At 29.4% G+C, this 13,440-nt stretch overlaps 1 protein-coding gene and 1 long non-coding RNA gene across 26 annotated transcripts in view; one reads left to right on the forward strand and one right to left on the reverse strand.

The window, feature by feature from the left end:
- LOC127734421 (regulator of G-protein signaling 22-like) overlaps window positions 1-13,440 on the forward strand; it is a 49,700-nt gene that overhangs the window by 11,469 nt on the left and 24,791 nt on the right. For 6 of the 8 annotated variants that reach the window (XM_052244268.1, XM_052244269.1, XM_052244306.1 and 3 more), the window contains exon 3: window positions 11,317-11,379. In XM_052244268.1, the coding sequence (XP_052100228.1) occupies window positions 11,317-11,379 (63 nt within the window). Of the gene's footprint in view, window positions 1-1,126; window positions 1,372-6,159; window positions 6,447-11,316; window positions 11,380-13,440 lie in introns of those variants that run through there. The other 2 variants (XM_052244272.1, XM_052244281.1) reach the window with 2 other exon arrangements.
- On the reverse strand, window positions 7,104-9,903 carry LOC127734452 (uncharacterized). Of its 18 annotated transcripts, none has more exons than XR_007997615.1 (6): window positions 7,995-9,903; window positions 7,903-7,947; window positions 7,765-7,809; window positions 7,673-7,717; window positions 7,535-7,579; window positions 7,104-7,440 (listed from the first exon to the last, which is right to left on the reverse strand). It is a non-coding gene; the product is annotated as an uncharacterized LOC127734452 (long non-coding RNA). The 18 variants fall into 18 exon arrangements; XR_007997605.1 differs by lacking the exon at window positions 7,765-7,809 and adding an exon at window positions 7,811-7,855; XR_007997620.1 differs by lacking the exon at window positions 7,903-7,947.

The raw sequence follows: 13,440 nt of genomic DNA on the forward strand, positions 1-13,440 counted from the left end.
GGATTTTAGATCCTCTTCAAATATGCTCATATAACAGGAAATGTCTAAAATCAGGAAATAAACATGAAGTAGACAAGAATAACATGATTGTGACATTATTATAACACAATGTGCACATATTTCATGAAAATCAAGGAAAAGGCTGATTTTATGCTGTTTCCATCCACATCTCATTGGGGGGAGGGGGGAACATTGACAACAGATTAATAACAACAGAAAATTTTGGGAGAAACTATTTTATAGCTATTAACGTAATACTTCAAATAAAAAGTTTTTAAATCCAAATGTTTTTCAAAAAGTTGATAAAAAAATATGAATGCTGCTATGGTTACTCATTATAAGTATTGGTTTCCTTTTGGTTAAATTTTCTAGTTAACCATTAAATTAACTTTATATTTTGAAACAGTGAACCAAAATAGCAAACATGGTTTAGAATTTCAAATAACTTTTAATTCAATATTTAAATCATGCAGTCTATAACTGTCTAGACCTGTAGAGAAAATATTACCATATTTGGCTTTCCATGAAACAAATGTAATAAATAATATTCAGATGTCTGTTCTATAACATATGTATGGTGTTATATTGTGTGTTGTTAAGGAAGATAATTTAAAAACCTTACTAGAAGTAGAATATTCATAAATCTTGTTATAAGTTAGAATAAATATTGCAGCAGTTATCTTTTTTTGGTCTAAGGGAATCAACTCTATTTTACCTCTCAATACTGTTCATAAAGCACAATATCTAACTAGGTTATCTCCCTTGTACTATAAGTTGCATATACGACTTATTTTGAAAGATTTTGATCAGTAAACCTGCACTAAACAACAGCTCTGACACCCTATTTTCTTAACAGCATTTAACTTCCACATCTATATTTTGATATAGAATCAGGTAATTAAATGTCAGTGCAAATGATTTGTTAATTACCTTACCTTATCACTTATATTATCCTTATTTTATTGGATAATAATTAATAGTTCATATATTAAATGTTTTTTAATTAAAGGCTAGAATGAGTAAGAACAGATAAGGGGTATGGTTCGTGAAATAGATAAATTTGTATTGTTCTTCATAAGTTCAATTACACGGAACATTAATTGTTTGTTAAGTCCTTACTGTAAGGTGACAAATTCATTTATAATAGGAAATAGCTAGAGAACTTTATATCTAGTATACTGAAAGTTTATTTCCATAAGTGTTGAAATGATAAACTTACAAAAGTAAAATGGGGAATAGACTTTGAGTGCTGGACAATTTGATTTTGGTTTACATACAATTAGGATTAGTGTGATGCATGAATACTGATGGATTAATATGGAAGAGGACACCACAGGCTTTAAAATTGTTGAAACAGTGCGAAGGGAACCGGTAATATTAAAGGATTTCATCTTAAACCACTTAGGGGGAGGGGAATGTTCACATAAATCTTCTCTCTAACTGACATGATTTTTTGGTGAACAAATGTCAGTTTTTATGCATATGTTTTTTTTGGAAAGGAGACATTATAAAAATGAGAGTTCCTATTATTATGACATTCATTTTGAGCATGTAACTTTTTGAAAATTGAGAAAAGAGGTTGAAAGACCTGATAACATAATGGAATAGTCTGAAATGGAAAACACTATATAACGATCTATTTTTCTATCATAGAATTTACTGAAAGTACAATCTAACCAAACATCCAACAGTTATGAATAATATTTATTATTTAATCTGATAACCCCATTGCAGTAAAACTGCATATGGTTAATAATTTGGTTGAGTAATGTTATGCTTGTTTTAAGTTTTTATTAGATTCTAGAGTTCTATGCAACTACAAATTTTATGGTGTCAGTAGTTATTTTTAGGATAATTTGAGTTAAACATGACCAATCATAAAGAAATTTTTACACAATATTTCATGGCTCAAAACAGAGAATGATATGGTTCATGATATCTTGGCCAACCCGTATCTGACATTAAAGGACACAACATGATATCTTGGCCAACACGTATCTGACATTAAAGGACACAACATGATATCTTGGCCAACCCGTATCTGACATTAAAGGACACAACATGATATCTTGGCCAACACGTATCTGACATTAAAGGACACAACATGATATCTTGGCCTACTCGTATCTGACATTAAAGGACACAACATGATATCTTGGCCAACACGTATCTGACATTAAAGGACACAACATGATATCTTGGCCAACCCGTATCTGACATTAAAGGACACAACATGATATCTTGGCCAACCTGTATCTGACATTAAAGGACACAACATGATATTTTCAGTAGTCTTGATATTAAGCAAAATTATGGTATTTTTAACCAAATTTGTTGGAAATACGGCTACTTTAATGAAGTAAAACCTTAGACAAACATCATGACAACAATTAAAAAAAAAAAAACCATCATGCTTAAAACAATAATGGTTGGTGAAATAAATTATTTCCACCAAGGAAATTTCAAATAAGATATTTATTAATACTTTTTGTATTGGATACCCATTTAATACAGTTTGATACAGATTTTTGAAAGCAGAATGCTTTGATTAAGGTACCACATATAGGCATCAAAAGGCATCATTATTGAGTAAAAGAGGGGGAGCACCCAAAGGCATTATTATGGAGGAATTTAGATTATAAAAGTCTTAATATATTCTTACTTTAATTATATAAAAATAAAAAGATTATTAAATGTATTGTTAAAGAACATTTTAACTATTTAATTTTACTCAAGGAGATAAGAATTGGAAACATTTTTAAAGAACCTGAAAGAATTTGATATATTTTTTTATGATGTATAGGTATACCGTATAGGGAAAGAAGTTAAAATACTACTGTGAACTTTATTTTGGTCTTAATAGAAAATCTACAGCAACAAACTTAATACATAATATTCTGAATCAAAGATACAGCATTATTAAGACATTTAGATAATTTTAGGTTTGTTCAAAAGAAATAAGTTTTTTTTTATATACCACTGCTAATATTTAGCTTTTTTGTCAAGTGTCAATTCCTTAAATTTATTCCACACTTTTTAAGGCAATTTCCAAAAGGTTCTTTAATCTTTAACAACATTATCACAGCTTCATACTTCTAGTCAAATCCATCCACTTGGTTAATCTGTTGAGTGTTTAATGCCACCCAGCTCCTGCACTTTACAGTTTATATGATTGTGTAACTTTGTTGCTACCCTTTAATAGAAAGTTAAGTAAATTTGCCTTTGTATATACCTATTGAGTGCAGAGACATTTAAATGAATATGTAGAAGGTGTGTAAATGAGTATTAGACACAGACTACACTTATCTTTCACTTAAACTTTAATTCTACAGTTAAAGAATTAAATGTAGGGACCTAAAAGATTTTTGTATAGGTAATTTGATTTTAAAGGTACTGGTAGATGTTATTGATCAGTTCACTATTTTGATCCTTCATTGATAGGAAATGTAACAATTAATTAGTTATAGTAGAAAGTTTGTAGTATATCATGTGTAATTGTTGCCATTTCAAACTATATTTCCACTCTATGGTTTTATAAAGATAACATCCTGGGGATTTTTACTTAAAATAGTGGGCCAAATATTACAGCAAGTTTGCATAAGCACCAAATGTGAAAAAAAGAAAAACCCAGTGAATGTGAAAAATAAGTCCACTGATAAGAGTTGTTGTCGTAAAGAAAATTTTCTTGATACAATATTCTGTGTCAATCTTTCTTGAAATATTTTGAAAAATTGTGGTTGATGTTGATTTTGGAAGATGGGGATTACAAATTTTATAACTATAGTTTGTTGGCCAGCTTTTGAATTTTTCTTGACTTTTGAATTGAAGTTAACTTTTGATTTAAAGTGATAAACAATAAATTTAAAGAAAATAAATGCACCAGAGTTTTGACTTCTTGGCTCATGAGAAGTTGGAGCAAACATCCATCAGCAGTGGTATTGACCAAGCATACTACATTTGCAGAGTGGAAACACATCAGTGGTGGTTTAATCTAAAATGCCATATCAATTATGAAGTAGTAAAGCATTCAAAACAATAATGTGTGCCAAATCTAGATTAGATACCAGGAACTAGATCATATAGAAAAGCAACTTTGCTTTTGTTGCTGTTTTACATATTACTTAAATCCTGAAAGGTCTCAAAGACCCACCTCATACCAAGATTCAGACCTTCCAAAGAAAGTCATTGAATTTAGCATATAAAGGATTCAGATAGTTCACACCTTATACAAATATTAAGATATTCCTTAGTTAATCATTGAATTTAGCATATAAAGGATTCAGATAGTTCACACCTTATACCAAGATTAAGACATTCCATAGTTAATCATTGAATTTAGCATGTAAGGGATTCAGATAGTTCACACCTTATACCACGATTAAGACATTCCCTAGTTAATCATTGAATTTAGCAAGTAAGAGATTCAGATAGTTCACACCTTATACCAAGATTAAGGCATTCCCTAGTTAATCATTGAATTTAGCGTGTAAGGGATTCAGATAGTTCACACCTTATACCAAGATTAAGACATTCCATAGTTAATCATTGAATTTAGCATGTAAGGGATTCAGATAGTTCACACCTTATACCACGATTAAGACATTCCATAGTTAATCATTGAATTTAGCAAGTAAGAGATTCAGATAGTTCACACCTTATACCAAGATTAAGACATTCCCTAGTTAATCATTGAATTTAGCGTGTAAGGGATTCAGATAGTTCACACCTTATACCAAGATTAAGACATTCCTTAGTTAAAAATTGAATTTAGCAAGTAAGGGATTCAGATAGTCCGCACCTTACACAAATATTAAGACATTCCTTAGTTAAAAATTGAATTTAGCATATAAAGGATTCAGATAGTTCACACCTGATACCAAGATTAAGACATTCCATAGTTAATCATTAAATTTAGCATGTAAGGGTTTAGATAGCTCACACCTTTTACCAAGATTAAGACATTCCCTAGTTAATCATTGAGTTTAGCATGTAAGGGATTCAGATAGTTCACACCTTATACTAATATTAAGATATTCCCTAGTTAATCATTGCATTTAGCAAGTAAGGGATTCAGATAGTTCACACCTTAAACCACGATTAAGACATTCCCTACTTAGCTAAACCTTGATAAAGACATTCCCTACCCACCTAAACTTAGATTAAGACATTTCGTAATAAATCATTGAATTGCATGCAATAGATATAGGAAGATGTGGTATGAGTGCCAATGAGACAACTCTCCATCCAAGTTACAATTTATAAAAGTAAACCATTATAGGTCAAGGTACAGCCTTCAACACGGAGCATTGGCTCACACCGAACAGCAAGCTATAAAGGGCCCCAAAAAAGACTAGGCAAAATCTTCCAATCATGCAACACTTTGTCAATGATAGAAGTCATTAAAAGAAGCAATGTATTTGGACTTGCATAGTCCTTGTCATATATATATAAGCACTGGACATCAAATAAACAACAATCATTCAACATATTTACAGGAAATTGTTAGAAATAAATTTTAGAGTAATCTCCCCTTTGTTATAGGATTACAGAATTTTCTTACAAGTTAAATATTAAACATTCTTTTCTGAGTAAGCTATTTAGAGAATTATAATATGAATAATACATTATGACTTTTGTATTATATTTATTAAATTTTTGTTAGTTGGTGGCCTTTTGTGACCAAGTAAATAAAATGCAATATTTGTTTAAAGATACATAAGCATTTGATTTTATAGAAGTGAATTAATAATGTCTCTCTCTTTGAGCATGACAACATAGTCTTTTGTGTGAGTTCCTATCATGTAGTTTCTTACTGGTGTCAAATATCCAGGAGTAATAGGAAATATTTCTTAAGAGTCTAACAGGATATAAAGTGTAATCAATTTTGAATGAAACGCAAAAATTTTATAAAGTATTATTTTCATTTACAGTAAATTATTTTCAATATGGAAATTTTGTTTAATTAAGCCTTAAAATGTTTTTATGGAAATAAATTAAGATACCCAAATTTAAGTGCATTTATTTGCGGATATATAATATTACCAAACCATACAATGTTAATATATCTTTTAAAAATCAAATTAAATCATTGGAATAGAACATATAACCATTTACATCATAATTTTGGTAAATGACAGTTGATCGAAAAAAAATACTAATTTCTTTGACTATTGGACATTTAAATGTGGATTACTTCACCTGGATTTACCTGTGGACTCTCGTTAACTTTTTCTTGATGTTTGTAAATGGATTTATATTGGCTTTAAGCACTAGCAACCAAAGAGGTGGTAAATTCCTACTTTTATGGCCTTAAATTTCTTCTATTTTGAGGCAAAATGTGATAGCATGTTAAATTTTGAATAATTGTATCAATATATGGATTATTACATGTGAAAATGAATATTCATAAAGATTCAGGAATTATAAAAAATTGGTGGAAAACTTTGGTAAGTTTTATTATTTACAAAGGTAATTAGAGTTGACTTTCAACCAGGTAAAAATATAAATGCCACTAGTATATAAATGAGAATACATGTAATCTAAATAATAATGTAAATAATTATTTTTAATCACATTAAAATTAGCAAATAATAAAAGATGCTGATGCAGACGATTACTCAGGTGTGATTCTCAAGACCCTCTTTTCTAGGCAAACTTCATGTATGATGTTTTTTTTCTGTGCATTCTGTGAGAATATTTTCTTATTCAATTCTCTTTATCAAGATTTTACATATAATTTTTTTTATATACTTGATTGAATAAAGCATATTCACATTATGGTTGATATTCATTGCTCACTGAATCGTTATTTAAGTTTATTTTTGGTAGGACAGCTACAAGATTTTATACTTATAATGCATTTTGTACAAGCTAGGTGAATAAGCTTCCTCATTTGAGCTTAAAACTGAACAAAAAAGCTTTTAAAATGTTAACGTCGTTGACTTTCTCCTAGCAATGTCTATAGAAGTTCCAAAAATGCACTTGACTTAAATATGCATCTACTTACTTTATCAATATTAGATAAAACCTTTGTTGTTTAAGTTATTTATGATTTGACAACTGTAATTCAATGTGGAATTAAAATGAAATTCAAGATTAAGATATTCTGATTTAGTTGTATTTAATCCTGAACTGTATAAACTGTTTGAAACTATTCTGGGGAAAAAAGGTGAAGATTCCAAAGGGAGAATCGAAACTTACAAGTGTCATGACAGAAACAAATCAGGAAAAAAGGGGAAGATTCCAAAGGGAGAATCAAAACTTACAAGTGTCATGACAGAAATTTTTAACAAATCAGGAAAAGAAAAGGAAGATAAACAATTGTAGTCTACAAACATTACATAAAAAACTAAAGATAAACCACTGTCCACAGTCTACAAACACTACATAAAAAACTAAAGATAAACCACTGTCCACAGTCTACAAACACTACATAAAAAACTAAAGATAAACCACTGTCCACAGTCTACAAACATTACATAATAAACTAAAGATAATCCACTGTCCAGAGTCTACAAACACTACATAAAAAAACTAAAGATAAACCACTGTCCACAGTCTACAAACATTACATAAAAAACTAAAGATAAACCACTGTCCACAGTCTACAAAAATTACATAAAAAACTAAAGATAAACCACTGTCCACAGTCTACAAACATTACATAATAAACTAAAGATAAACCACTGTCCACAGTCTACAAACATTACATAAAAAACTAAAGATAAACCACTGTCCACAGTCTACAAACATTACATAATAAACTAAAGATAAACCACTGTCCACAGTCTACAAACATTACATAAAAAACTAAAGATAAACCACTGTCCACAGTCTACAAACATTACATAAAAAACTAAAGATAAACCACTGTCCACAGTCTACAAACACTACATTAAAAACTAAAGATAAACCACTGTCCACAGTCTACAAACATTACATAAAAAACTAAAGATAAACCACTGTCCACAGTCTACAAACATTACATAAAAAACTAAAGATAAACCACTGTCCACAGTCTACAAACACTACATAAAAAACTAAAGATAAACCACTGTCCACAGTCTACAAACATTACATAAAAAACTAAAGACTGACCAACACAAACCCCAACAAAGAAGTGTTCAATACAGAAGTAGAGTTGTCTTGCTTCTGAAAATATTGACTACAATGATGCACCAAATTATTAACATGCTGTTTTATGAGCAGATTATAAAGATCACTTTTTTTCTACTACATTTACATCTAGACAACTATAAAATTAACTGACAATTTCATTGCAAAGTTCACACCACCAAGTGGTCTATAAACACTACATAAAACAAGGAGGTGTTAGGTACACATCAACGAGTCAGTAATCCAACAACACAATGAAACCAGAAAATACATCAACAATATACAAGTGTCTTTATCATATGTCAACTAGATTGCCATGTTCTGAAATACTGCAATATATTACTTCTTGCTTATCCAACTAAATAATTTAGGGAATAAAGGAGACTTCAACATAAATAGCTACATTCTGAAGTTTGAAAGTAGACCCCCCCCCCTCCTATTAGACTGAACAAATTAAAGTTTCTGTAATTGTCAGATTTTCTATTGGAATTTTTTTTATCAATTACAGAACACATAACAGATTCAGTCTTAACTTTAAAACAAATAGTTAAGAGTACAATCTCCATCTTAAGGAAGTTTGCTACTCTTTTTTAAAATAACCAGCTTTTTAAAAGACTGTTATAAATCAGTATCAAAATAATGGAACTAAAAAAGTATAAAAAAAATTATAAATCCGTGACCTTGTTTTTGAGATATAATCCATTGAAAATTTGGTGGGAAATGATTTTGTCTAGATTTTTCATACATTTAACATTGGCACTTTCATTTTTTCAAAAAACTATGAAAAAATAACAAGGATTTGATGAGATTTTCAAAAATGGCTTTTTAAACTATATGTTATTAAAATTATGAAAAGAAAAGTATGGGTTAGCAGGCAAAATTTTTAATGACACTACATAAATAAAACCAGATGATTCCGAATATCTGACAAAAAGTCTAAAACAAGAGCAGCAACATCCTTAAATTAAATTATGACCTTTCAATGGTATTTTTGAGCACTTTGTAATTAATAACTGTAGGGAAGGGGCAATAAACCCCATTTGGTTTGGTTACAAATTGTAAGTTAAAGTTTAGGGGAAAGTAGATGCGACAAAAAAAAAAATTAAAAAAGATAAAAACAAAAATTATAAATTTTCAAGCAATATTTTATTCATGAATGAACTATAGCATGTTTATTTTTGATCAGATGTTGTGATATTTATGTCTGAATTTTATAGCATTGAAAAATGAAATTTTCTGGATGTTCAGGTAAAAATATTGGCTATTGCATTATTTTCAATACAAAGTCTGCCTCAAAGCATTGTTTGTGGATAAAATTAATGATTGCGGATGTGAAAATTTAATAAAATGAAGTTTTGATTACAATATTGATGATATTGAATTAGTTATCAACTAAAAGATAATTAATCATTAAAGTTCTGTAGTGTATTAGATCTAATATATATGCAAAAGTATTGAATAAAAGTAATTAGTTATTTCCTGCGAAGATTACATGAATTATCGGAGTATGCAATACAATCAGTTGTATTTTATGGTTTGTCAGTGATTGAGTTAAACCCCTTTGGGTATTGGTAGGGTATAACTAGTTTTTGTTGCTAGGAAACTAAAGCAAACAAGCACCACACATATTGTGTTCTCTGTAGAACAGGATCTCCTGATATATGGATTGATTGTCGGTGTACAAAACAACTTTCAGCACTCTTGGGTTTATCATGGCTGTCAGTTTTTATTGGTGGAGGAAGCTGGAGTGCCTGTAAGGAAACACGACCTGTGGCAGGATAGCGGGAAGTCCTAGTCAATTAAAATCAAAGTCAAATGCACTTGCCACAAGAGGGATTTTAATACACAACCTCAGTGTTGACAGGATACAGAGCCCTGCCTAGATATACTGAGTTCCATGTTCGAGTCTTTATACTACTGAAAAAATCTAATAACTCTATAATGTGCTATCTTCATAATAAAAGTGATAATGTAAGACTATAATTAAAACAAAGGAAAACATGTGTTTTATTCAGTATTGCTTTTACTAGAACTTTTGGTCAAGGCCTGGTGGACATGCAGCAAATATGAATTAATCTACTGCTCAGTTTTTGTTTCATGTTAGTCTGTTGAATAAAATGTTTTTGTTATTTCAGTACTGCTGTTAACAAAACATGTTCTGTTTCTCAATTTTTGAATAGAACATTTATCTGTTTTTTTTTCGATATTGTTTCTGCCAGAACATTTTCTGTTGCTGAGTGGTACTGTCTTCATAAAATGTTCTTTTGCTATGCTTTGCTGTCTTCAGAACTGTCTTTATTTATTATTATTGGTGTAAACAGAAAATTTTCTGTTGCATTGTTTTGCTGTCAACAGAACTTTTCTTATTATTCAGTATTGCTGTTTCCAGAATCTTTTCTATTGCTCTGTAATTTTCTGCTTCTGTCACTAAAACATATCTGTTTCTCTATATTTTTGTTACCTGAACATTTTCTGTTGTTTGGTATTGTAGTTAACTGAACATTTTCTGTTGTTTGGTATTGTAGTTAACTGAACATTTTCTGTTGTTTGGTATTGTAGTTAACTGAACATTTTGTTTTGTGTATTGTTGTCACCTTAATATTTTTTGTTGTTCTGTATTGTTGTTACCAGAATCTTCTTTTTTTCTGGTATTGTTGATTTCTAATCATTATGCGTTGTTGTGTATTGTTGTTACCTGAACATTTTGTGTTGATGTGTATTGTTGTTACCTGAACATTTTGTGTTGTTGTGTATTGTTGCTAACTGAACATTTTGTTTTGTGAATTGTTGTTACCTTAACATTTTCTATTGTTTGAAATTGTTGTTGTTTCCTAAACATTTTTTGTTGCAGTGTATTGTTGTTCCTCGAACATTTTATGTTGTTTTGTATTGTTGTTACCTGAAAATTTATAGTTCCTTTGAATTATTGTTACTCAAACAAATTGTGTTGTCTGCATGGTTTAGTTGTTGTTTGTAATTGTTCTTACATAATTATTTTCTGTTTTGCAGTATTGCAATCACCAAAATATTAGCTTTTAGTATTGCTGTTACCAGAGTACTTTCTGTTGCTATCCCCAAAATATTAATCATTACTCAGTTTTGCTGTTCAATTGGGATTTTTGCTCTTTATGTTACTACCAAGAGAACCTCTATATGTCTCAAACCAGTTTTTGTTTAATGTTTTACCTTTTCTATTTACAGGAAGAATTCCTTATCACAGATGACTTATTTGTGGAATACTTCAATGCCTTCTTGGCGTTACCTGTAAGTACATCAACTATCAAAAATTTAAAAAAACATTACTGGAAGGTATACATATATACCAATGATGTGGAAAACCTCACACTTAAAGTTAGTTCAAGATAAAACATAATGAAATTTGGGATTATACACACACACATTGAAAGAAAAAGAAAATCTTGCTTATACACAAAAACATTCAAAAGTTGATACAAGAAAATCATGATTATACACACACACATCCGTAACATAAAATAAAGAAAAAGAAAAAGTGAATGTACACACTAAAAAGTCAGCCAAAGCCGCTAGGTACAATAATTGTGAATGAGTGTGCTTTTGCATTAAAATTCCCTGCCTACCAAAAAGCAACTAAAGTATATTTTGAATGTTAGCATAAGGGATATAATTTCTGTGTAAAGTCTGTGCTCTCAGTTTATATATGAACCTTTAGGTAAACGGACAGAAAGTCACAGGACAAAAAGTCACAGGACATAAAGTCACAAATTTGATAGGACAAAAAGTCACAGGACAAAAAGTCACAAATAATTTGTTGACAATTGTTTGAATGTATAAGAGAAAGATCTTGAAATATTTTCTTTTTATTAAAAATATATTCATTTTTAAGTTTAGGAAATTGTTCATAAGCCTTGATAAATGAAAATTTATTAAATTTTAATCATGCAAAGGATATATTTCTTGGCACAATGAAGCCATTTAAGTACCAAGCCACTTTAACATTTGGTTTTCATAGCAATTATTTGATCATTATTGATATTTATTGAATAAATATTAATTACAAAGTTGCTTCAAATATAATAGTTCAAGAAAAAACAAAAAAAATATTTTTTAAATAAGGGTTTTCTTGTTTAAAGAAAAATAATCTCAAAACTGAATTGTGACTTTTTGTCCTGTGACTTTTTGTCCATGACTTTTTGTCTGCGACTTTTTGTCCTGTGACTTTCTTTCCTACATTCCAGACCTTTATACCTATCACATTGTCATACTTTACCAGCTTACTAAAGGAACAATATGTTTGTCCATACTCTGTTATGTATATAATACAAACATTAGAAAATATACAGAAAAACCAATAAATAGTCACAATATATTGATTTAAAGTATTGTATCTTAATGTGAGTTATTGTTCATTGTCGGATATTTAAAAACTCGAGCATTAGCTTCCATTGTTACATATTTTGTTACAGGAAATAAACTTAAAATGAGATTGTTGGTTGTAAAAGAGAAAAAAATTGATAGACTTAAAGAAAATTATTGTAATTCTTAACATATAGAGTATCAAGTTTTTTTTAAATTGAAATCAATAGTTCAATTTAAGTGCCCTATTTCTCTGAATTGAAAATGTATCAGATTTCAAGAAAGGTACAGTTATTGGATAAATGCACCTAATGCTTGAAGTCCATAGCAATTTCTCCTTTTAGTACATATGGTAAGAGAAGCCCTTTCCTTTAACACAAGGTGTAGGGGAAGTTGGAAGCTGGTACATTTTTACATGTATTAACATTTGAGTCAAATTCTAACACTTAATTTTTTTTAAACTGCATTTTTTTTTCAGAAAATCTCACCAACATTGTCTTTTGAACAATATAGGAATTTGTTTCAATTTTAATCAGTTTAAATATTGTGAAAAATGAAATTTGAAAAAAACAGTGTGAATAGTCACTGGAAATAATTGTGCTGTTTCTCAAAATCATTTCCAGATGAAATGATTTATTGAAGTAGAATGTATGTATGTAATGCTGCATATCAAATTATTTCCAAAAACTTTCTCTAACTTGCATAATGCAAAAAAAATAAGATTTAAGTTTTCTTTTAAGATTAAAATCTTCTGTATTAGAAAAGTGTTTTATTTAGATTTTAATCTATATAATTGCTAATTAAAGATCATGGAACTTGAACTGGTTGAATCATGACAACTTTTATCAAGAAGAGTGTTAAGAATTTGTAAACAATTTGATGTTTGTCTTTGGTTGTTGACTTTGTTTTCTTTCCCTGTTGCCATTGACACTTACGTTAAATTAAATGTCTTACATTTCAAACCTATTAAAATCAGTGTAGCACTTTCAA

This window comes from Mytilus californianus, unplaced genomic scaffold, assembly GCF_021869535.1.
Source record: "Mytilus californianus isolate M0D057914Y unplaced genomic scaffold, xbMytCali1.0.p SCAF_1, whole genome shotgun sequence".
In the NCBI taxonomy this organism is placed as follows: Eukaryota; Metazoa; Mollusca; class Bivalvia; order Mytilida; family Mytilidae; genus Mytilus; species Mytilus californianus.